Source organism: Brassica rapa, chromosome A03, assembly GCF_000309985.2.
Source record: "Brassica rapa cultivar Chiifu-401-42 chromosome A03, CAAS_Brap_v3.01, whole genome shotgun sequence".
NCBI classification, from domain to species: Eukaryota; Viridiplantae; Streptophyta; class Magnoliopsida; order Brassicales; family Brassicaceae; genus Brassica; species Brassica rapa.
In genome coordinates, this window is record NC_024797.2 from 11,975,969 (window position 1) to 11,999,576 (window position 23,608).

Consider the following 23,608-nt stretch of genomic DNA (forward strand, 5'->3'; position numbering starts at 1 on the left):
TCGTGTATCTTCCTCTTTTGTGTTCTCTTCTTGCATGCTATTCAATTAGTTTCCAAACTGGTGAATACGAGTGAGAGTTCAATTAGTTCATAACGGAAGTAACGATTCTTAACTTGAGAGTTGTTGGGGAGCTTGATTGAAGACGAAACATTAGGGATTCCGAATAACAAAGCTTAATATGACATCATATTTTGGATATGTAGACATAAATCCAAACAACACCTATTTTTTTTTAAAGAATGTGTCTTTATTCATCTTTCATACGAGAGACAAACAAAAAATAATTTGTTAGTACAACTTCATTCCCATGCATATTATCCTATCGAAAACAAATGTTGTATTTTTCACCTTTTACAGAAGAAACAAGTACTAGTCTTTTTTGTTTTTTATACGCTTTAAAATCCAAACGTGACAGGAACGTTAGCTTGTTGAATCCAGTTAGCGGGACTTAACCAGTTAGCCACAGTGAACTGATTAACTTCACCTGCGGTCCTAGCGATCTTAGCCCAGTTAACTCTCCTATTAGTGTTAGCTCCTGGTCCACGGTTGTTGTATTCAACGTACCTACATGACTTGTGGAAATTTTCACCATCCCACACTCTCCAACCTTCTGGTCTAATCAAATCACCGATCTCAGTGTTCATGATCACAGTGGTCGAGTATTGCTTCCATGGCCTTCCCAAGTATGACTCTACGGTGAACCTCTCTGCCGCTAGTTTCCTGTCCGGAACGATGCGGCAGTGTTGGAGGACGATACCGATTTTCATGGCTAATCCCTTTTCGTTTCCGTCGGCTGTGACGGTGTTGTATTGTCCCTTGTTTCCTTTACGGACGACGATGAGTGAGTTTTGGATAACGGTTGCTGATTTTCCGAAGATGAAATCGACTGTTCCTGAGACGACACAGTTTCTGTAGAATTGACGTCCGTTGTTGACGTATAGAGTGTCTTGGAATCCGTCGAATCTACAGTTGAAGAGGACAGCACGGTCTCCATTGACTCGGATGGCCGCGGCTTGGTGCCCATTTGGACCGGCTGTGTTCTTGAATCCGATATATTTCGCGATGAATCCTTCAGATTCGACCTCTACATAAGCAATATGAGTTTATCAGGATTAAATAGAGATTATTGAGTCGATCTTAATATCTAAAAAAGTGTAAGGATATAAACTCTCACATTGCGTATTCTGTTGGGACATAGTAATATATAAGATACTTATACTAATCTATTTATGGCCGATTGGTTTGTAATAGTAATTAGCAAATTAGGGTGTGATGAGACTTACGGACTGTGGCACTGAGAGAAGTGGTGGTTCCAGAACTGAGACCAACACTTCTGTTGTAAGTGATAACGGTCTTTCTTGCACCATCTCCGAAGAGGAAGATGTTGTTCTTCTTCTTAGGGATGATAACTTGCTCTCTGTAGATACCGGCCTTAATGTAGATGATGCATCGGCCAGGGTTTTTATCGGGACAAGCGTTAACAGCTTGTTGGACCGAGTTAAACTGTCCGCTTCCATCCTTGGCCACAACAAAGTTAGCTCTGATTCTAGCACCACCACCGCCGCGTCTTCGGCCACGTCCAGCATTTGCCATGAGCTTCCTGTCTGCACCTGAAACCCATGTTGGGAGTCCGGTCTCGTCAATGTCTTCAAGGAGACGACGAGAAGGACCATCTGGGTCAGCCACGGGAGTATCAACGACAGGAGGAGTTTCTTTGTTGACGGGAGCTGCTCCTTTGTCAGAAGGAGAAAAGACTCCGCTTGTCATGTTCTTGAAATCATCGACCTTGACGTTAAGCTTGGCCATCGCGCTGACGACGGTGTGGAAGATATCAATAGCATTGCCAGTGAGAATCTTGGAGCTTGCAATGCCTTCTCCAATAGTCTTTCTCAAATCATCTTCCTGAATATCGTCAAGGCAATCGGTTTGGTAATTGTAGACACCGGTTAACCATTGTTTAAGCTGGTCAATTTTGCTACCGATCTGGTTAAGATCGTCACCCATTTCCTCAAGAATGGTACCGAGATCCTCAAGCGCGTACAGGAAAACTTTCTTGCAGTATTCAAGAACGGCTTTATTGTTTGGCGAGATGCTCGAACCCAAGTCTCCTTCGGTTTTACCCGTGAAGTTTGATGATTTGGTTAGTGCATCTTGTGTAGCAAGCATGAAGGCCTTGATCAGCTTGTTTGGGTCATCGCTCTTGACCGGCTCAAGAGTTTTGACACATGAGGCTTTGTCGGAAGTACCTTGGCAAATACCTTGAACGGCTTTCATCTGAGGAGACAAGGGAGTGTTGCCATTTTTATTAATGATGACAACGACTCCTATGGCTACTCCGACCAATAGGAGAACAGAGGCCACCGAGACAACAACTTTTCCAATCATTTTAAAATATTTCTAATTTTTGTGTATTTTTTGAATATTTTTTTTTTGCTCCCTCCGGTTTATTAGAGATATCGGAGAGGGAGGGGCTTTATTAGAGAAAAGCCAAGTTGTTTAGTGACTTGGGGCAGCGAATATTGCAATGGATTAGGGGGGATTTATATAAGCTTTTGGTTTCTAAAAATAGACGTGCATGGATTTTGCATGGAGCGAGAGATTAACGGTCGACGAGTGGCTGAGAATATCTGGTCAAAAAGCTCTAATTAGCTTACGAGACTATCTAATTACTTACGAGGTTTAAATTTGGCCACCACAAGATAAATATATATGGTTTTTACCAAAATGGATAAACATGGCGTACGTTCCTGATCAATTAGAGGTGGCTTGACTGGCAAATGACAATAACTATATGTAAATAAATAAATCTTTTCAAAAAAAATATAAATAAATAAGAAAATATTACATTATAGGACACTTATTGAGTTTTTATTTCATCCTAGGTCACTTGTTGCTACTAACACACTTTTCTTGTACTTTCTTTACCAACGCCTCTAGTACAATATCTCTTTTACCCTTTCTTCCAAGTTTTTATTCCTTTCTAACTAAAACAACCGACTAAAAAATTACTTCATCTCATCTTCTTAATTTTGAAATCTTCTCGTATCCATGGTAAAGGGAGTAAAGAAAAAAATCTTTATAAAAGAAAAAAAAATAAAAAATTCTCCAAATCGGACGATACTTCTCCGATTTTGACTAATTCTAACCCAGAAAATCCTCATATTTCTGAAATATTGTCTTCATTCTCTCTTTATTTTCCCAATTTCTTTTGGGAATGTCTAAGGTTATGCAATTTCTTACAAAAGATGGCTCCTTTATGTACCAATTCGAAGGTTAGGCTGTGAATATTTGGGGTTTTTTTTGTTAAATTCTGACAAGCTTATGTCTTTTTTTATTTTATTTTGCAGGCCTTGCAAATCTATCAGTTACATGTTAAATTTTGATATATAACTTGATTTTGTATAGCTAATGTGCCTATGTTGTTTCCTTTTACTGTTTTTTTTCTTTCAAGTCACAAAAATGATTTGATAATGTTGTTGTGGAGTCTTCATATATGTCCTTACTCTTTATATTTCTCAAGTTTTTATGAGTCTTTTTAATGGAGAACTGAAGCTGCTGAGTTAGTAGTCATTAGTTATCCCAATTGAGGCTGATTTGCAGAACATGTTAGTCACTTTATTAGTGTCTCTTTGATATTTGTCTCTGATCAGATTCGAACACATTACCATTCCCTTTATGTGTCTTGACGCATAACATATTCTGATATATATCATATAGTTATGGCGTTTGTATTCTCCGGTTAGGACGTTCCTTCTTTCTGTAACTTTTGATTTGAACAGATTGTGGAGGTGATGATCCAGAGCTCAAACAGGAAATGAAGAAGCAGTTTGTGGACACTGGCTAAGGAGTTGAAGCTGCAAGAAGCAGTTGGAGATGAGCATAGCCGTCATATGAACGATACCCTTGCAGAAGCTAAAGTTGCATCTTCACTATCATTGTGGGGATACAATGCTATCCAACTTTACTTACATAGTTTATATGCTCATCTCGGAAACTAGCTTCTCCTGCTCCCCCTAGGTTACGTTATAGGTCTTATATTTTGGGCATACTCATTTGGTGGACACTTCAACTCTCCACGTTGACACTAGTCTGCATCTCTTGTGCTTTTTACATGTTTTTGTTCTGTTTTTTTTTTTTTGCTTTGAGATGTATAAATGAATACTTTGTACATTTGCAATATCATATTTGCTGGGGTTTTTAACAATCGTCCACCGGCTATCCTTATGTACATTACATTAAGACTATACATGTGTACATCTATCTTGTATTGTACACCTAAGTGATTGTGTACAAATTTCTCGAAGACTTGTTAGGACAAAGCAAGTGAGTGTGTATATCCATGTGTACACAATCTCATAGTGTACAGGTGTACACATATATACATTTTTAACATTTGAACAACATTGTACAACCGTTGCATAAAATGTCACAATTGGCATTCAAATTTACAATTGCTTACAAACACTTAACTATATTTGGTCATCTTCTAATAACCAAAAACAGGCACGCCATTGTGAATCTTTTAAATGGGTTATAGATCTGTGAATCTCCAGTCATTAAAATGTCCACATGTACACATATCTTCTTGCGGACATTCCAGCATATCGTACACATGGACGACACTTCTCATGTCCAGTCATTAAAAGAATTCATCTTTTAAGTGAGGTCATAGCAAAAACGAACCAACGAACCATAGTAAGGATTCATCTTCAAAGAAAAGTATATGATTCAATACTCTTCAGTTAGTTGGAGTTAAAACAAAAATCAGAACTAAATAATCTGATTTATAATAAAAATTTCTTTTTGGTGAAAAATTACATTTTATAGTCACAGCTCAACTGAATCAAGACTTTGATTTTTAACAAATGCTCAAACATCGGAAGTTCAATTTTTTTTTTGGTTCACTTGTTATCAGATGAGATGAGCTGGATAACTCACAAAATAAGGAAAAATAGTTTTTCTAAAGGATCTAACTTCAATCGCTGTTTTGTAGGTAGACATTATGCAACTTATGGTTTAGTGAGGTCATAGCAAAAAACGAACCAACGAACCATAGTAAGGATTCATCTTCAAAGAAAAGTATATGATTCAATACTCTTCAGTTAGTTGGAGTTAAAACAAAAATCAGAACTAAATAATCTGATTTATAATAAAAATTTCTTTTTGGTGAAAAATTACATTTTATAGTCACAGCTCAACTGAATCAAGACTTTGATTTTTAACAAATGCTCAAACATCGGAAGTTCAATTTTTTTTTTGGTTCACTTGTTATCAGATGAGATGAGCTGGATAACTCACAAAATAAGGAAAAATAGTTTTTCTAAAGGATCTAACTTCAATCGCTGTTTTGTAGGTAGACATTATGCAACTTATGATTGGAGGGGAAGGTGTTGGGTGCTGATTGTGAACCGACCCACCATGAAAAAGAGTTTTGAAACAGGATTTTGAGGAAACTTCGACCCCAACAGTCGGAAGCCAGCATCTTCTCTATCGTCATAGTCATCTCTTTTCACGGTTAGGACATAAGGTCTGGGACAAAGAAAGATTGACATGTGAAGAGAAAATAGAGCTTTATTGTTTGTTTAAAACAGAAGAATAGAGAAAAGATGAGATCGGACGTGAGATCGGACTTGAGAAGGAACGAGAAACTAAATTTAACTTGACTCACGTGCAACAACAAGGAAAAGCTTTAGTTGAGGACAATTTAGTATTTTTAGCACCAAAAAGTACCCTAGTAGCACAAAGTGTTTTAGGGTGTAATAAAATGTTGAAAAGTGTCCTATAGTGTTAATAACTCAATAAATAATAGCTGTAAATAATGTTATGCGCTTAGCGGGTAGGTGGTTATTCGAAGACTAGACGAATTTCAGACATTAATAAATTATTAATTTAATACTTTGAGATGCTACTCCCCGCGCAGCAACCCTGCTCGTAAGAGGCTTAGCTTTAAGCTGCTATTGTTCGGTTAGTCACACGGTCAAGCGAACCAAAGCCAACCAGTCTTTATAAACCTGGTCGCTCAATTTTCCGGGCAGGGATGATAAGTAGAAGTCATAAAATGCCCCATGCGATATGGTCGTTATTGAACTTCCCGTCAATTTACCGAGGGTGAACCCTCTTCCGTTTGGGATGCCTCGAGACTACGTTGATTTAGGTTTCATTTCTTAATAAGGCGTATTACTAAAGTATAATGATTTCATATAATATTTTCACTGATGCTTGACTACCCATTGTGGGGAAGATTTTGCATTGATGTAAATGAAGCTATACTACAATGTTTCTGATGTTTCCCTCAATCCTCTTATGGAAGAGGTTGAAGGTTTCATTTCATTGTAAGTTTGCTTATTTTCTGTTTGTACTACAGTGTACTCGGCGCAAGGAGGTGTAACAATTGAAATGGTTCTATTTGACACAAAAGGTGAGTGATTAGTTTTCACACTTTTATATATAACCGTACTTATATTTATCTGTGTTCATAAACTGAAGCTATCCTTATTTCGAGATTTAACTTGGTGGTTTATATATGGCTTGCTGATAACTATAGATGTAATATATGTAGTATGTTTTATCTATTTATGAATCATTTCATCTACTACTAAATACCTTATATTGTAGTACAATATATAATTTATTATTAAACGGTATAAATTCTAATTATTTGGTATGAACCAAAGTAAAAGTTTCGAAAATAGTGTAGATCATATTTATCGCGCGCAAGGTATAAATCTTTACCTAGTTATGTTGTATTATACTATGTGCATGCATTACTATCGTAATAGATGAAAGTTTCTAAGGTTTTTTTGCTAGTCAGAAAATTTCTAAGTTGTTTATTTTTCTGTGTGTATACATACATAAAATAAATATACCAAATAAGTTACTAATTAAGTTTATTAAAAAAAGAAGTTTATTATTATTAGATAATAATCACATTTTTTCCCATATCCTTTCCAACCACGAGGTCCTTACATGATTATCACCCATAACATATTACTTACAAATATACGTCAAAAAGGAACCCTTAAAAGATCCCTAAAACATCTGAAAAACCCAATCGATGCACATTTGTCTTTGTTTTATATGTATAAGAATATGTATGTTAATAAATAAATCAAGTGTAGTAAAACGACAAAGGTGGTGGGAGCAACGAATCGGTATCTTGCTGGTTAAGTTTGGTCTTAATGTTTAAAGTGTTAAAGACTTTGTCCATTCCAGCGAACACATCCACTGACTCACCACTCATTCTTTTCCCAAGCCCTATCCCTCCTTGAACCTCTTTCAACAACGTTTTGTCGTAAATGTCATCGAGACAAGTCGAGTGGTACGTGAAGATCGAAGTCATCTTCTTCTTGCATGTGAAGTAATTATCAGCCATGCTGGTTATGTTTTTTCCCGCGGCTTTCCAGAAATCTGCAAAGTCTTCCAAGGCGTTGTTTAGCTGTTTCTCACAACCAGTGATGCAGTTTGTGGCGAATGAGTTTCCTTTGTACTTGGGTTTGATTTCGGAGAGGAAGTTCAAGCCCTTTTTAACAGAGGATTCTGCGGCTGTGGCTAAGTAACGGACCAAGAAGGCGGGGTCATTGCTTGGGACGGTTTTCAAGGTTATGCTACAAAGATTTTTGTCTTCGACAACGTTGCAGATTCCTGCGACGGTTTTTTCGTGTTCTGGTGTAACGTCGGCACGTTTGGCTGGGACTAAGAATGCGGTTGCGGTCAGGGCAATGCAGAGAATGAGAAAGGTGAGTTTTATTGGAGTGTTCATCTTTTTTTTTTCTTTGCTGTTTTTACTTGGACGTGGATTGGAAAGGATTAGATAGAAAAAAGAAGAAGAAAGGGTACATATATATAGATGTTTATAAGGTTTTGCTAAATTTAAATGTCTTTTTCTTAATGGGTTTTACTATTTCGAGATAGAACCGGATGATAACGAGTTAATTGTGGCGTTTTTGAGCTGTGGACATGCTTTAAAATCATTTAGATTTATGATAGGTGACCTTGCAAGTTGCAAATAAATGGAAAACAAGGTCATGCTCTTTGATAACATAACCTTGCATCAATGTATTGTTTGACCTTGTCTTAATTCGCTCAGTTTAGTTGTAGCGTGATGCATAAGTAAAAGTTTTTTGGAGTCGACACGACATATATGAAAAAAGATGTGAAGGACTGAGCGGAGTTAGTACCCATGTGACTAGACTTTGCTGGCCTCTGGGTAATCTATGATTAACAGGTTTTCGACCAGTTAAGATTTCGAGTAAGACAACCCCGCGCGAAGCTGTACACAACCCCGGACAGTCCGGTCATCGCATATTAATTTGTCAAGAAAAAAGGAAGAGCATTTTGAGACTTGAGAGCTCACACTATTACATTTTCTTTCAGAAGCGACTATATATGTCAACTTACTCAGAAGCGTGGTAACCGAAAGTTCCAAGAACACGAGCTGAATAAAGGCGAGCCGCCATATCAGTAGCTTGATTAGAGAGATGAAAGTCAGAAACTTTGGCAACATCATCCTCAAAGAGTAGGACATTGCTGGATTTAGTGTCACGGTGAATGATGTGAGGGTTTACTTTCTCATGCAAATACTCAAGCGCTCTTGCAGCTCCAGCTGCAATTTCAACTCGTTGATACCAAGACAAGACACCGGAGATGAGCGGATAGTAGCCAGACACGGAGCCGGCCAAGAAGATGCTAAAAGAGCAACCTCTTGCCAGAGTCAAAAGCCTACCGGGAGTAATCGTTGGAAAAAGAACCACATGCAAGAAAAGAGTACTCTCTCTCTCAAATTTTTTTTGAGGCTTTTCACAAGAGAGAGAGCCTCATGTTTCCTAGTTATCTTTTGATATTCCATTGTTTTCGTATTACGAACAAATAAATGATAACCCGTGTTTTTTAAAATATAAATATTCGATAAATGGGGTTCTGCGAGTTGTGGGTTGTATATATGAAGAAGTCGTTATATTTCGTGCATGTGAACAAAATGTAGGCATGCTCGATAGGATTATGATGGTGGCTTTTTAGCTCAACGACTAGTGGCTTTTTAGCTCAACGATCATGACTTGACTATAAACAATTTATAGCTCACTATTCGGAGTCCAATATGAGTTTTTTGTTTGGGCCTCTATTTTGCTTTTCTTTCTTTTTCAAGTTTCTATATTTTACTGTTAGCAGAAAAAAATATTTATGAAGCCTCTAAAAAAGACAAATGAATTTCTGCAACTGGATCTTTCCTGATAGTTCCTATACTCGTTACTTTGTTTGAAAACCAAAAGGGGATGTAGCTCAAATGGTAGAGCGCTCGCTTTGCATGCGAGAGGCACGGGGTTCGATCCCCCGCATCTCCACAAATTTTAATTTTTTCGTTTTTAAATTACAAGCCCAGACCTAATCTGCTCAAACTCATCTATTTCCCTTGCCAACCTCTTGCCCAATCTTTCAACATAAGCCCATCTCTCTTTGAGCAAAAAGTTAGAAAGGGGTAATAAAGTAATTTCCGCTAAGCAAATTCTCAAAACCCTAGCCCCTTCCTCACCCCCATATAGAACAAGCTCAATTTTTTTTTTCCTTTCACTCCGCCGTTGGCTTACACAGAAGCAAAGATGCAGATCTTCGTGAAAACCCTCACGGGGAAGACAATCACCCTCGAAGTCGAGTCCTCCGACACCATCGACAATGTCAAGGCCAAGATCCAGGACAAGGAAGGCATCCCTCCGGACCAGCAGCGACTGATCTTCGCCGGGAAGCAGCTGGAGGACGGACGCACCCTCGCCGACTACAACATCCAGAAGGAGTCCACTCTCCACCTCGTCCTCCGTCTCCGCGGTGGCGCCAAGAAGAGGAAGAAGAAGACGTACACCAAGCCGAAGAAGATCAAGCACAAGCACAAGAAGGTGAAGCTCGCCGTGCTCCAGTTCTACAAGGTGGATGGCTCCGGCAAGGTCCAGCGTCTGAGGAAGGAGTGCCCTAACGCGACGTGTGGTGCAGGGACGTTCATGGCTAGCCATTTCGATCGTCACTACTGTGGTAAGTGTGGTCTAACCTACGTTTACCAGAAGGAAGGTGGCGAAGCATGATCTCTCGTTTATCGTTTAGCTCTCTCTCTTTCTTTGAATATTGCTTTTGAAGTTTCTTTTTGGATCTTTTGTTAAACATCTTTTGAGGATATTATGCTTTGGTTTATTCGTTTATGCTTTGCTAAGTTGATGCGAATCATACGTTCAAAACAATAAAGAGTAGCATAGATTAGTACATGGGGTAACAAAAAGCATTTGGGAATAGATAGGGGAAGTATGAGTTCTTGGCTGTTACGATTGCAGCATAAACTCCGTAGCAGGGGATGTGAACTACTGCCATGCCTAAGTACCTGAGAATCGTTCATTTTGTTAGAGAAATTAAAGTAGTTTCAGAATTTTTTAAGTCTGTAGTTGCATACCATAGTGGAGCCCATGGCCTATCAAGCTCGAGGAATGGATATGGCCACCTGGGAATAGAATGCAATAGATTCTCGCTAAGGATGAATGTAGTATTGTAGATGGTATGTGCTTACCAAGTTAATAAACCACATGCGTGGATGATCCATTGGAAGACAATGTAGAGACAACTCCATATCACAAAATATCCCATTCGAAACCAAGGGAATGTCTGAAAAAAAAGAACAAAACTCATCTGTTTTGGCCAGTTTCTTAAAATGTATTTTCTTGTGTACTTTAAGTTGCTTACGAGGCTATTTAGTAGTGTGTCTAGGATGAGGAAGCCTGCATTCGCTGTGTGCATGCAAATCATCAGCTGCTTTAGCATAAATCAAGTGAGTTAGTTGACTTGGGTCCATAAATTGGATAAGTATAGTCGTTGTTTAGTTGGGTTTTGTCACCGTGTTTAAGCCGAGGTGGGTGTTCGATAGGAAAGGAACTATAACTAGCCAAAACACAACGTCTGTAAGCACCACAGCTCCTGCACTTGTCTGCCACACAAACCATACACCAGTATTAATTAGTCTCTGAATGCGTGTGTGAATCAGTCTTGGGTGTGTGTTGATGACACTTACCTGAAAAATTGTCTCCATGAAACAACCATAAACCCCTAATCTTTCCCTGAATTCATTATCTCCGACCTTGTTTTCAACCGCATCTTCACAAACTCCTGATGTTGGCTCTTTGTAATGTTCCAAGCAACCATATAATGAAGCTACAATACCCATCTGTAGAGAAACCAAGGAATGTATTTAGAAAAGCCAGATTTATCAATACTATTCAAAGATCCTTAAGCTGCTAGGATATACCGCAAAGTAGATCATTACAAGCATGAAGGTCCATCTGTTACAACACCAGTCAACACGACACAAGTTAAAAACAGGATTGAGGTCAAATCCATAAAGAAGAGCACACACTCAGTGTAATAGACGAAGATGCTTGCGTCCCATTCCAAGACGTCCCAAGCCAATAAAGCAGCCATGGAGAGAAAAGAGATGGACCGAGTGAAGAGAAGCCAGCCAGGATGTAACCCTCTCCAGCAGCTCGTCCGTAACCGAGCCGAACCAAGGCTCTCTGATCCTGATCTAGACTGTAGGAAGCTATTGTGCGTCGTATCTTCAACGTCAACGCAGCCTCTTTCTCTGCGCAATAGGAACCACAACGACGCAACGATTGCAGCCAAGACTATACCAAAGCAGATGAAATCGTACCAGTAAACGACCAACCCCATAACTTACTGGCGATGGAACTTGTTAGCTGGTTGGTCTCTTTTGTTTTTGTGGGTTGTTTTTGGGGTTTTTGACGTGAGATGACCAGCAGTTTTGAACGTTTGGTATACTCGTGTAATATTGAATGTTAGATACTCAAATGGCTTGTTTGATCAAAAAAAAGAAAAAGAAAAAAAACTCAAATGTCTCTGATCAAACAAGCTTGTAAAAATAATTGTTTAGTTTATTATCCTCGAGATATACAATGGGATCATGGATGGATGTTTGATGTTTCCATATAAAAAAATGTTATACATACATCTTTCTGGATGAATATTATAACTTTGAATTAGAATATAATGTTTTAATGGAATATGACGTTCAGTAACTAAAATCTTTTTTTATCAAATATTTAAAACAAACTATCTCAACTGGATAATTTTTTTTTTACAATTTTGCTATAATATTATATGAAATAAAAAGTTTAGCAATAAATAGATAATAATAATTGCATGTATATCAAAGTTAAATATATTTATTTTTATTACAATACAATACTCTTACTTAAGATTTGAAATATTAAAAGTTTATTTTTTATTTGAACCATCATTTTTATTAAGCTTACACAGGATGTGATTGGTAGTGGCTATAAGTACTGTCCACTGTCTCATTTATTCAAATCAATTAAATTTTAATAAAAAAATTAAAATCATAACTCTTGAAATAATCTACAGCTGTACAAGTGCTTTATAGAGCCAAATATTTACAACAATTTTTCGAAGCTTTTCATAAAATTTTACAGTAGTAAAATCTAAACCATAACTAAAAGTCTACAGATTTTTTTCTACAACAGAATTTTTAAAGATACAACCATTACCAATGGGACCATAGGCTAAGAGCTTAAAAACCACAATATTTTTTTTTAATTTAAAGAGGCTTAACGACGCTAAATCCACCGTCCAAAACTAGATTATGCCCACTAATATAAATAGAATCATCAGAAGCTAGAAACAAAGCAGCCTTCGCCACGTGATTAGGTTTCAACACAACACCTTTCAGAATTCCCACGGCTTCACAATATCCCTCCACCTGCTTCGCCGTCTCCTCATCACGGCTAGTCATAGCCGTCGCCACCGCAAACGGCGCCACGCCGTTTACTCTAATCCCATGTTTCCCCAACTCACCACAAGCTGACTTAATCAGCCCCAGGAGCGCATGCTTCGACGCTGTGTATCCATGAGGTCCCTGACCACCAATCTCCGCCGTAACGCTAGTCGTACAAACAATGGAACCACGTGTGGTCGTGTGCCACTAGTCACCATGGCACGTGCTGCATGTTTGATAAACGCAGTTGCACCGCGAACGTTAACCCCCATTACACGGTCAAAATGTTTGAGATTCAAGTCGAGGATGCTTCCCGGCGTATCTAAGACGCCGGCGTTGCTGAACAGAACGCCGAGTTTTCCATGCTTTTCGACGGTGAACTTAACAGCATTCTCTATCTCTCTCGTTTGTGATATCGCATTAATTTGTAATAACTTGCTTTGTCTTTACCTATTGAAACGGCAACGTTCTGGCCTAACACCTCTTGTATGTCAACAATAACCACTTTAGCTCCGTGGTCAGTGAATAGCCTTGCAGATTCTGCTCCGATCCCGCTGGCTCCGCCTGTTATAATCACGACTTTGCCATCCAATCTTCTGTAATATAGAGATCAAGTAAATAATTAGAGTTGTCCAATGGATTAATCAAAATGTGCGTGTTTGAAAAAGATGAGGCACTTGCCTGCTTCCTGACATTGTTAGATAGTTTTCAAAGGATACAACATCAAGGGTAAATATATATATATACTAAATTAACCCCATCACAAAGTAATTAAAAAGGTAGATTTTTTTTATGACGAAAGGGTAGATAATCTCTATCTTATTTCTCTGTATTTATAACTTCATTACAATATCTTTGTTCCTTAAATCATATATTAATTTTTAAACTGAATCTGCATATTTTGAATATTTAATCTAATATATATTTAATATTATAGATTAAATATTTCTCTTAAAGTTTGATATATAGATCGATTTCCCACCTCTGCTAGCACATATTCTACTTGCTATATATTACTCCTCATCTTCCTAAAAGATCCATATTCTAGAGAAAATTTTTGTTTTTAAAAAAAATATTTTATATTTTCAATACAATTTTTGTGAACTAATAATGAGAAATTGTAAAATTCAAGAATATTACTTGTATTTTTTAAATCTTATTGGTTTGAAAATATATGAAATATAATTACAAAAAACTATGCATTTATAGCTAAATTTTAATATATTTTATTAAAAATGTAAAAATTTTAAAATATGGATCTTTTAGGAACAAATGCAATAATATTTTAAAAGATTTTCTTGATAAGTTGCTTTATTTTTAGTATAAAGTAGTACCAATCTATTTAAATTTAGGGTCATTGATGAGAATATTTTAAGGTAAAGTACTAATTTATAGAATTCTAGCTCAAAATTATCATAAAATCATATTATTTAACACGTGCGTTTGGAAATTTCTAGAGAATAGAAAATGTATGTTTATGAGATTTTAGTTTATTGGCACGTTTAACAAATTATCATGTTTTAGCTTCGTAAGTTAATAGTATTATAATTTGTGCATGTGTACATTTATTATGATGAGTCGTCTAATTTTTCACCCTCTTATTTAATTTGATAATTTATGGTTAGCAAACTATTGTTATAACTTTGTATAATGTGTCCTTTTTACTTTATTCATATATGTAGCCTGATCGCGTCATATGATATATAGCTTCCATATGCGGACTACACGAGCTCCTAGATGAACCCAAATATGATCTTGTATTTTATTTTTCTATACCATTTATTATTATTTATTTTTTGTTTCAACACCAAGATTATTCAAAAGCAAAAGTCCCGATTGGTGAAGAAAAGCGACATAACAAGAAAATGCTGGTTTTATTGTTTAGAAAAGTCCAAATCTACGTTCTTAACGACACTATAACCACCATCAACGACGAGGTTATGGCCACTAACGTAAGCCGAATCATCCGAAGCCAGGAACAAAGCAGCCTGAGCAACGTGGCCAACCTTAAGCACCACCCCTTTGAGAATCCCTGCGGCTGCAAAATATTCCTCCACCGTCCTCGCCGTTTCCTCATCGGAGCTATTCATCCTCGTCGCCACCGCATACGGTGCGACGCCGTTAACTCTAATCCCATATTTTCCTAAATCCCCGCAAGCCGACCTAACCAACCCAAGAAGCCCATGTTTGGATGCTGTGTAAGCATGTGCTCCCGAACCACCGATCTCTGCGGCACAACTCGTCATACATATGATGGACCCACGCGTGCCTTTCTCCACCATGGCTCGTGCAGCGTGTTTTATAAACGCAGCCGCACCACGAACGTTTACCGACATTATTCGGTCAAACTGTTCGAGATTCATGTCGAGGACGCTCCCCGGCTGGTCCATGATGCCGGCGTTACTTAATAGAACGTCTAGTTTTCCGTACTTTCCGACGGTGAACTTAACGGCGTTCTCCACTTCCATCTCGTTTGTAACATCGCAGTGGTAGTAAGTAACCATATCTTTCCCGATGGAAAGGGCAACGCTTAGACCAAGCTCTTCCTGTAAGTCGACGATGACCACCTTAGCTCCGTGCTCAGTGAAGAGCCTAGCGGCTTCGGCTCCAATCCCACTGGCTCCACCTGTTATGATTACTACCTTGCCATCTAGTCTGCTGGTTTAATTTTAACAAGTACATTCACGTAAAAAGATTAGTCAGCAAAAGGTTCCCTACAAGGCTACAAATATATAAATGTGTTTATAAATACTTGAGAAATGAATGAAGCACTTGCCTGCTTCCCGACATTGTTGATGGATTTCAATTTTGCTACACCTACATTACATAAACCTTTCAAGGTGAGTATTTATAAACTGAAATCCATAGCATGCATTATTGACTATTCTTTCTATTAATATTTTGAAAGAAACTATTTGCATCAAATTTTAACTGAAGATATGAATTTTCAAAATTAAAATAATGCATTCATTTATTTAATCAATATAAACACATTTCGTAATATTAAATATTCTGTAAAACTTTGAGAGGAAACTGACGGATTTTTGTAGGTTTCAATTCTAATGAAGCTATAGACGGAAGATGTTATATTTGGAATTTTAGCTGATTAAAAGTTAACATAAAATCTGATCAGCTATTTTGCACTGTTAGGAATGAAAGTGTTATCGTCGATTGGTATTAGTTACCACTTACAAGTTAATAGGTCATTTACATGAAATAAAGCTAAAAACGAAAATGGTTAGACTCAAACTATCATAGTCTTTTTAGCATTACTTTAATCCTTCTCAGTGAATAGCAGACGCTGCAAGCCTGGCCTGCAACCAATTCCGAGGGGTAGTAATTCAATTTAAATAAATAAAAGTACTAACACTTTCCCCGTAACTATAACATCCGAAAGAATATTCACACGTTCGTGGATGCTCAAAAAAGGAAAAATCGACATTGATCTTTATTATACAGTATCAGAATTCTAATTGTATTTTGCTTGTAAGAAAAATGTCACTGGCGGAGAATAAGAACCCACTTGAAAACCAACCATCCAACGAAATGTCTTCATAAACTTGAATCGATGTAGATATATTTTAAACAACCTATACACGAAATACATAACCAATTACACAAAAATGCGAACACGTATACAGCTAACTTTACATACATACAACATACATCACTTGGTTTTGTTTTTATTGTATCAATTTGTGTCCATAAATAAACTTAAAATTCTTCAAGCGATATATGAGTTATCTCTTCCCTACTCACCACGTGAGTATAATACTAACATTACCTTTTTCTAGTTTGAAAGGACAATTAGTTATTTTAGTTTTAGTAGACTTTCCATCAACATTCTTAAGATCATTCGCCTATTCAATAGAGGAAATGTCTTCGTGAAAAGTCTAATAGCTCCAGTACTTGTCAAAAGTTAAAAAAACCTCAAGAAAAAACACCAGTGACTGGCACAAAAGTCTTGATTGTTTTTTGTTTTTTGTTTTTTTTTCTGATATGTAGCAACTAGCAAGAGTATGACAACCATATGTAAAGTTTGCTTACCGTTAAAATTTTAAAATCTTTTACTTATTTCATATTTGCCTCACATCGTTACATATATTACGGAATAAGTACGATTTTACAGACTTCAACTCTCCAGCGTCAAAAGATCAAACACCAGGTAAGGGCATAAACCCACACACGCACAACATATAAACAAAAGAAAGTTTGAAGAGGCTTTTGTTTTTCCCAAGAACTAAAGATCAAATTAGTTAACTAGTAAACACTCATCCTCATTGAGTTTTGCCTTATTTAGCTTCTTGTGTATATATAATCTCAGTTCAATAAGAGCCCTGGTTCAAAGGACTCCTCCCAGTACTCGGTGGCTTAGAACTATTTCCAACGACTCGAGGACTCATTTGACCCAACCTGAGTTCACCCACTCGTGGACTAAACACTTGAGACAAACTCCTACTATTGACTGGAGTGGAATTCGAACTTGTGACCTTAGGACTACTCGTGTGTCTAAACTCTCCTCTGCTCCGTGTAATAACCTCATCAAGAATCTCTGAGTCTCCTGGATACGAAGTTGTCGATCCAATCTCCGTTTCCTGCTGAAAATCAAGTATTAAAAAAAAGAAGAAGAAGCTAAAGTAACATAAAAACAGAGTTATTGGGGTTATTGGCTTACCGCTGCGAGATTGAAGGGTAAAGCTGGAGCTTCTTCATACTCTGCTGCGTCTAAGTCTTGAAGATGAGCTCCTTTGAAGAATCTAGGGAGTATGTACTGTCGTACGGGAATCAAGAACATGATCATTAAAGGGAACATAACTCCTGCTATTGGAATCCATGTGAGGCCAAAGCAGACTAAGAGATAAATCGTCTGGAAAATAGTGAACGTTGCAATTGTCTTGAATGGAACGGTTTCAACGAATGTTGCGTGGTAATCTTCAAGAACCCTGCAAAAAATAGAAACCAATGAGATACAAAAAGAGAGAGACCTTGAATGAGATTAAAAAAAGAGAGTGGATGTTTAGTTTACTTGAAGCGACGACTTGGTGCTGTGAAGAGAAGCAAGATTCTTTCCCAAAACTGGTTTCCAGGTAAGCTTTCGATGGCCATGAAGGCAAAATAACCCCAAAGGACTGATGTTGGAATCATTTTAAGGATAGGCATAGCAGCAACGCATCCTCCTACCATTGTAGATTGAAGGAAGTTGCTTACCCTCTGTTCTTTGACTTCAACAGGTAACAAATCATCAATCTCTTTCTCTATATCGAACAGAGTTTCATCAACCGGAGCATTGAGGTTTCCGGTTAATGTAGTTGCTTGAATTGTTGATTCTTTCAGTTCTTTTAAACCCTGCAAATGGAAAGAAGCTATTCTTAGTTCTGTCTTCTATTGAGAAAAAAAAAGGGAGATACTCTCTTACTTGAGGCTGCTGGTAGACTAATGGTGTCTGCATGTGGTGATAAGCTTCTTGCATATTGTTATAGAGTTGTCCCAAACTCGCATTCGTTTTGATGCTTCTTCGTGCTGTTGCAACCAGTCTGTTACGGAGCAACTGCAAAGATAGCCACAAGGTTGATCTCAGAACTCAGGAAAATCTTGCGGAAATAAGACTGTGGTGAGCTATCGTTACCTGATATTTAAGAGTGGCTAAGCTCTTGGTATGCATTGGAGATTGAGGAATGACACCATTTGATGGAGGGATTCCGAGTAAACCACACATTAATGTCTGCATTGATTATGACCAGTAAGCCCCAAGAGAAAAATATTAAGATATGCAAGTCTTTTCTTCTCCAAATCCTTACCAGAAACCCGAGAAGAAGCAAGTCGTAGTGGTAAGAAGAGGGTTTCCTCAAATTGAATTCTTTCTGCTGCGCAAGCTGTGAAGCTACGCTATGATCAAAGTAGTAAAGCACAGCAATCATTGACGCTGGAACGAAAGCTCCAATTATGTGGACAATTGGAACATCAAGCATCTCCTGAAAAATGTTCAAGTCATTAGGAATTATAAGTCTTAACTCTTAGTTGGGCATGAAGGTAAAAGAACAAAACCTTAACTACGGTCCAATTTCCATAAGCACCAGGGGACCAAGGATTTGGGCTAAAAAGTCGCCGGGGGATTCCTTTAGGAACATCTCCTGCTGGAATGTAGGAGACACCGGTCCACACTAGCACCATGAGTGGTACACCATAGTCAGCTATTAAGCTTCTCAGCCAGCCTGCTCAAGATAAGCAAACTGAAGTCAGTAAATGTTTCATCTTAATACTAAAGAATCTTAGCTCATGAGAGATAGATAGATAAAGATGCTCTGTTTTTGACTTACCAGATCCGTAGCGCCAAGATCTGGCTTTTCTGCTTCTAAGTCCAGTAAGAAGAAGGCCAAAGGAGAGAACAAGAGCGAACATCCCATTAGCAAACCTCCAGGAAGGTAAGAACTCCTTCAGTTTCTGATTTTCCCGGTCAGGAATGCGAAACTCATCCACTAGCCCCTAGGATGAATCAAATCATGCATTAGAGATGAAAACCAAGATTGTGGAAATGTTTGGTGAAAAGGTTACTACTTTGATGGCTTGTTGCATGAAGAGCATAGCAATAAGGAGTCCAAACAACTCCCCAGCTACACGAGTGAACCTATTGATGATGGAACAAGCTCCACATATAGCCATCACAAACAGCATCAAAGCAGTCCAAACACAAACCCTACACTTTCAAAGAGTGTTGTTCTCAACACCTGATTACTATTTTAAGCAAATTACAAAAAAAAAAAGAACATACCATCCAGACCAAGCCAAGAAGAGGTTACGTCCAAGTTCAGGTCTGGCCTTTGCAAAGTTAAACATGAAAGTATACATGATTACAGTTGGCTCAGCAACACCGAGAATAAGCAGTGGCTGACCTCCGATAATAGAGTGAATGATGCCGCAAATGGCGGTAGATGCTAAGGTCTGAACAGCCGTGAGAACTCCATCTGCCAGATTTTAAAATCCAAATTTCAAATCTTTGATAGTGGAAATTGAGAAAAGGTGGAAACTTTACTTTACTTACCAGTGTTTCGTTCGAGCTGTTCACCGAAGGAGATGACAGGAATCGCAGAGGCGAAGAATATGTAAGTGGTGGGAGCCAGAATCCTACGCAATTAGAAGATGATGATGATGAAATCAATATTTAGCTGGGGGTAGAATCAAATGGAATATTCGTTCATTCATTCATTCATTGGTAATATAATAATACCTGAATCCAGCCTTGAATCCTCCGGTCCAGTCTTGCTTATAGCACGTGAGTCTGCCTTTGAGATCATTCTTGATTCCTTCAAACGGCACGAAAGTCTCTTCCATAGCTTCGTTGAGTCAATTCGTCAAACACTTGGAGTTCTTCTTCTCTCTCCGAAGAGGTTAAAAGATCTGAGCTCAAACCCGTTTTAAGGGGGAATAAACTCATAAACTACTTCAAACCCGACAAACCCATTTCGAAGAACATCTCTCTCAACTCGAGCTTAGCGAAGATCAGGAGTAAGCAGGATTGTGAGAAGAAGAAGAAGAAGAAGATTGAATCTCAATGAAGAAACTGGGAAACGATACATGGAACCAGTTTACATGTTATCGAGAGAAATCAATAAAAGAAAGAAGTGTGTGTTTTTGATTTGGATGAGAAGAAAGTGGTAAGTCGTTGTTGAAATTACATGAAGCTTGCAATGTATACTGCGTGTGTGTTATGTCTGACGGTGGCAACTCACAAGGAAGAAGAAGAAGCCCAAGGGGTCCGTCCCTATTTATATAAGCTACTCAAAGTAAAATAGATGCAAACTCGAAAATTAATAATTACTATATCTAAACAAAATATACCAACCAAAAATATAGTACGATGGTTTAGTAGGAGAGACGAGACGATTCCTACAAATATACTAACTACTACCCTTCTTTAACTAGCTAGGGGAAACTAGTGATGATGATTGGTAAATTATTTGAGAGTTTCTATAGCTTACAAAGATCCACTCGATAGTCAAACAATTTAAATTGATGAGAACAACATAGAAATATATAATTGTGCTAGTTTCAATTTTTTTATATATACTGTGCAGTTGTCAAAAAGAAAAAAAAAACTGTGCTAATATATACTAGGATGTTAAATTTAAGACACGAATACAATTTTGCATTTTACAAAAAAAAAAAAAAAAAAACAATTTTGCAATACATGGAATAGGAAAGTACGTGAAAACCGGGAATGGTTTTCAGGAACTCGTGTATATTAAAATGGTTACGTTACAACTTGCACTTGCTTACAATTGTTTTTGGTACGCATGTTCAAAGTTTCTTAAAATTGTTAGAAACGAAGGCGAGTGAGATTGGCATGCATCTATTTGGAATCATTTGTTTTGGCTGTCTCGATTTGTAAAATTTCGAAGTTATTTGTTTGTCAATAATATCTTGCTTACTCCTAATTAGTCCTATCTGCCTATCGTTTTGATAATTAATTGGTCAACTTGCATTCTTAGAATCCTACTTTCGATATCTTCCGATTTTCGTTTTATTAATTAATAAATCAGTTAGTATATGTGTTTAGTGAAATTATGCACAAAAGAATTATGTTTTCTCGATTTCTATAGTTTTTTTACCTGAATTTATTATTAGGAATAAAATTCTGGCAAAAAGTTAAATATATATGTTTTCTAATACTACAAGATAAATAGTTTATGGGAAATAGGACCTAATGCAATATAAAGATTTTTAGCGTTACACTTTTTAATTAGGTGTAATAAAGTAGTAGATGCTGTAGATATTATGCATATATATTTATAATCAAGCAGTGATGTGGCAATAGTAAGAACTCGACCAAAAACACACAGAAGCAATTAAACTTGACCTAACTATCCCATCCTAATTGATTTTAAATTGATTTAACTTTTTCACTTTCTTTGTCGCCAATTATAACTTCTTCACTATATTAAATTAATATAGTTATTTGTTAGAATTGGATTCAGATACGTTTAAAAGTTGTCTTTCACATGTTTGGCTGCGGTTTCGCACGCATAGCTTAATTTGGCTCCTTTAAACATGACCCATAAGAGTAATTATATCAGTAAAGGCCAATGAACTAAGTATATTAAATTGTATATTATACGTGAGAGATGCATGCCCCAATCTTCTCCATTAATATTAATTTTTTGATAAATGTGCTTTACTGGTATTTTTGAAATATTTGATACTGTACGGATGATTATTTGATTGGTCCCAGTGAAAGTGTATTTTGTAGTTATAGAAAAGTGTATTTGTAGAGGTTGAAAACTTTTCAATTGATGTATTACATGTGTACATAAAATACAAAATATAATATGTTTGAGTGGGAAAACTATATTACATTTATATATGTGGTGACATATAAACTTGTCTGATGCACGTTAGCATGTATATGTGCTTACACACATATAACAATTATGCAAACATTTTTGGGAAAATTGTTTTATAGACCAAAAAGGCGCATTATCTCATGAGTATTTGTACTCCCTACACACAACTTCTTCCCTATTTGCACTCCATACCCTATTTTCCTTCAATTTTTTTCCTCCCATCACTACCATTTCTCCCCAATTCAATGGTATCTCACTTTTTTCAGTATATTGAGCTAATTTGCTCTTATCTCATTAGGCTAATTTTAAATTTGTACCATTCTGCCTTTAATATCATTTCCTATTTATAAAAATAAACCAAATAAATTGTTTTACAAACCAAAAGGTTAGGAAAAATAAGAAATGCATTGTAAATACTTACACCAATGTAGAGTAGTATTTTTTTGTTCAAAGAAATGTTTATATAAAAATTTTAGATTTCGTTCTACGTACATCTACAGAGTAGAAAATGAAATCCACGTTTTTCACTAAGATTAGAATAAAAGATATACGGAAATAACAGTAATCTAAAAATATTTGGAATATAAAATATAAAATATACGCTTTGCCTAATTTTCTAAACTATGTAGAACCGACAATCTACACATTACTCAAAATCTAAAACATGTAAAAACCGATTTCAAACAGGTTAATTGTATTCTACACATAGTAGTAGAATGCATATTCTATGGATAAGTACGAACATTTCTGAAAATATGGAAGTGCATTTATGAAAATATTTGGAAAAATTTTGTTACCATTTTGGAAAAATCGATTTTTTGCACAAAATAAAACAAAATTGTTATTTGGGAATTTGCACAAAAAATTGTTTAAAAAATAGGTTTAGATAATTTGTAAATTTCCCCTTTTCTATTTAATTTATTTATTTTAACACATATAATAAACTAAATTAATTTGTTTTAAATTTTAATTAAGTTAACTTAGGGGTATAATAGGCAATTAGGAAGGTATTAGCCTAATGAGACAATTACAATAATTTAAAATTCAATAAAGAGTTTATTGAATTTGATATAAATGTTATTTACAAATTAAGTTTTTATTTTAATTTTAATTTTTTTTTAATTTGGTTCATATATGTTAAATATTAACAGAAAATAAAATATATATACAGAGTCGGCTCAAGAATTTTACGGGCCTAGTGCAAAAAAAAACAAATTTGGACCCTTAAATCTAATATTTAAAATTTTCATATATATATATATATATATATTTTATAAAATTTATGATGAAAACAAATATATAATATAATATATATATACTTAACATAAAATTATATATTTATTTAAAAAATGCGGATCCCTAACTATTAAGAAACGGGAACATCGGCCTGAACATGGGACTGTCACTCTTTTTTGCCCCTTCCACTTAAATCGGGCCTGTATATATAGTTTTTTTTTTTTTGCTAAAAGTGATAAAATTTCTGTATATATAATTT

At 36.5% G+C, this 23,608-nt stretch overlaps 6 protein-coding genes, 1 non-coding gene and 1 pseudogene across 12 annotated transcripts; 2 read left to right on the forward strand and 6 right to left on the reverse strand.

The window, feature by feature from the left end:
- Positions 1-225: 225 nt before the first annotated feature.
- On the reverse strand, positions 226-2,522 carry LOC103858231 (pectinesterase 5). The gene is made up of 2 exons (XM_009135546.3): positions 1,284-2,522; positions 226-1,084 (listed from the first exon to the last, which is right to left on the reverse strand). The coding sequence occupies exons 1-2, from the start codon at positions 2,383-2,385 to the stop codon at positions 396-398; spliced, it is 1,791 nt and encodes a 596-aa protein (XP_009133794.1). The 5' UTR covers positions 2,386-2,522; the 3' UTR covers positions 226-395.
- Positions 2,523-6,941: 4,419 nt separating this feature from the next.
- Positions 6,942-7,821, reverse strand: LOC103858233 (probable pectinesterase/pectinesterase inhibitor). The gene has a single exon (XM_009135547.3). The coding sequence runs from the start codon at positions 7,757-7,759 to the stop codon at positions 7,109-7,111; it is 651 nt and encodes a 216-aa protein (XP_009133795.2). The 5' UTR covers positions 7,760-7,821; the 3' UTR covers positions 6,942-7,108.
- Positions 7,822-9,265: 1,444 nt separating this feature from the next.
- On the forward strand, positions 9,266-9,338 carry TRNAE-UUC. The gene has a single exon. It is a non-coding gene; the product is annotated as a tRNA-Ala (tRNA).
- Positions 9,339-9,525: 187 nt separating this feature from the next.
- On the forward strand, positions 9,526-10,200 carry LOC103858235 (ubiquitin-40S ribosomal protein S27a-3). Its single transcript, XM_009135549.3, has one exon. The coding sequence runs from the start codon at positions 9,594-9,596 to the stop codon at positions 10,065-10,067; it is 474 nt and encodes a 157-aa protein (XP_009133797.1). The 5' UTR covers positions 9,526-9,593; the 3' UTR covers positions 10,068-10,200.
- LOC103858234 lies at positions 9,889-11,741 on the reverse strand. Of its 4 annotated transcripts, XM_009135548.3 has the most exons (8): positions 11,381-11,741; positions 11,273-11,306; positions 11,039-11,191; positions 10,865-10,954; positions 10,714-10,779; positions 10,541-10,635; positions 10,427-10,474; positions 9,889-10,357 (listed from the first exon to the last, which is right to left on the reverse strand). In XM_009135548.3, the coding sequence occupies exons 1-8, from the start codon at positions 11,692-11,694 to the stop codon at positions 10,237-10,239; spliced, it is 921 nt and encodes a 306-aa protein (XP_009133796.1). In that variant the 5' UTR covers positions 11,695-11,741; the 3' UTR covers positions 9,889-10,236. The 4 variants fall into 4 exon arrangements, with proteins under 4 accessions (XP_009133796.1, XP_033142599.1, XP_033142598.1 ...); XM_033286708.1 differs by having other exon boundaries at positions 10,541-10,779; XM_033286707.1 differs by having other exon boundaries at positions 10,865-11,191.
- An 806-nt stretch (positions 11,742-12,547) lies between these two features.
- Positions 12,548-13,379, reverse strand: LOC103860071 (annotated as a pseudogene).
- A 1,134-nt stretch (positions 13,380-14,513) lies between these two features.
- LOC103858236 (short-chain dehydrogenase reductase 3a) lies at positions 14,514-16,846 on the reverse strand. 2 transcript variants are annotated; one of them, XM_009135553.3, is made up of 2 exons: positions 15,552-16,846; positions 14,514-15,430 (listed from the first exon to the last, which is right to left on the reverse strand). In XM_009135553.3, exons 1-2 carry the CDS (start codon positions 15,563-15,565, stop codon positions 14,650-14,652), a joined length of 795 nt encoding a protein of 264 aa, XP_009133801.1. In that variant the 5' UTR covers positions 15,566-16,846; the 3' UTR covers positions 14,514-14,649. The 2 variants fall into 2 exon arrangements, with proteins under 2 accessions (XP_009133801.1, XP_009133800.1); XM_009135552.2 differs by having other exon boundaries at positions 14,514-15,433.
- LOC103858237 (boron transporter 1) lies at positions 16,847-20,568 on the reverse strand. 2 transcript variants are annotated; one of them, XM_009135554.3, is made up of 12 exons: positions 20,001-20,568; positions 19,815-19,897; positions 19,545-19,737; positions 19,331-19,469; positions 19,093-19,258; positions 18,821-18,987; positions 18,574-18,747; positions 18,402-18,497; positions 18,192-18,323; positions 17,802-18,121; positions 17,451-17,718; positions 16,847-17,373 (listed from the first exon to the last, which is right to left on the reverse strand). In XM_009135554.3, exons 1-12 carry the CDS (start codon positions 20,102-20,104, stop codon positions 17,101-17,103), a joined length of 2,115 nt encoding a protein of 704 aa, XP_009133802.2. In that variant the 5' UTR covers positions 20,105-20,568; the 3' UTR covers positions 16,847-17,100. The 2 variants fall into 2 exon arrangements, with proteins under 2 accessions (XP_009133802.2, XP_009133803.2); XM_009135555.3 differs by having other exon boundaries at positions 17,101-17,370; positions 20,001-20,110.
- Positions 20,569-23,608: the final 3,040 nt, after the last annotated feature.

Excerpts from the sequence above, each read along its gene's own strand:
- LOC103858231 (XM_009135546.3), bottom strand. The coding sequence starts at position 2,385 with ATGATTGGAAAAGTTGTTGTCTCGGTGGCCTCTGTTCTCCTATTGGTC. Across the intron at positions 1,085-1,283 it reads TTCTCTCAGTGCCACAGTCC|AGGTCGAATCTGAAGGATTC; the intron begins GTAAGTCTCATC and ends TTGCTTATGTAG.
- LOC103858233 (XM_009135547.3), bottom strand. The coding sequence starts at position 7,759 with ATGAACACTCCAATAAAACTCACCTTTCTCATTCTCTGCATTGCCCTG.
- LOC103858235 (XM_009135549.3), top strand. The coding sequence starts at position 9,594 with ATGCAGATCTTCGTGAAAACCCTCACGGGGAAGACAATCACCCTCGAA.
- LOC103858234 (XM_033286706.1), bottom strand. The coding sequence starts at position 11,694 with ATGGGGTTGGTCGTTTACTGGTACGATTTCATCTGCTTTGGTATAGTC. Across the intron at positions 10,475-10,540 it reads GCATGTGGTTTATTAACTTG|GTGGCCATATCCATTCCTCG; the intron begins GTAAGCACATAC and ends TTCTATTCCCAG. Across the intron at positions 10,358-10,426 it reads AGGCCATGGGCTCCACTATG|GTACTTAGGCATGGCAGTAG; the intron begins GTATGCAACTAC and ends AACGATTCTCAG.
- LOC103858237 (XM_009135554.3), bottom strand. The coding sequence starts at position 20,104 with ATGGAAGAGACTTTCGTGCCGTTTGAAGGAATCAAGAATGATCTCAAA. Across the intron at positions 19,738-19,814 it reads ACAGCTCGAACGAAACACTG|ATGGAGTTCTCACGGCTGTT; the intron begins GTAAGTAAAGTA and ends AAAATCTGGCAG. Across the intron at positions 19,259-19,330 it reads TCATGCAACAAGCCATCAAA|GGGCTAGTGGATGAGTTTCG; the intron begins GTAGTAACCTTT and ends GATTCATCCTAG.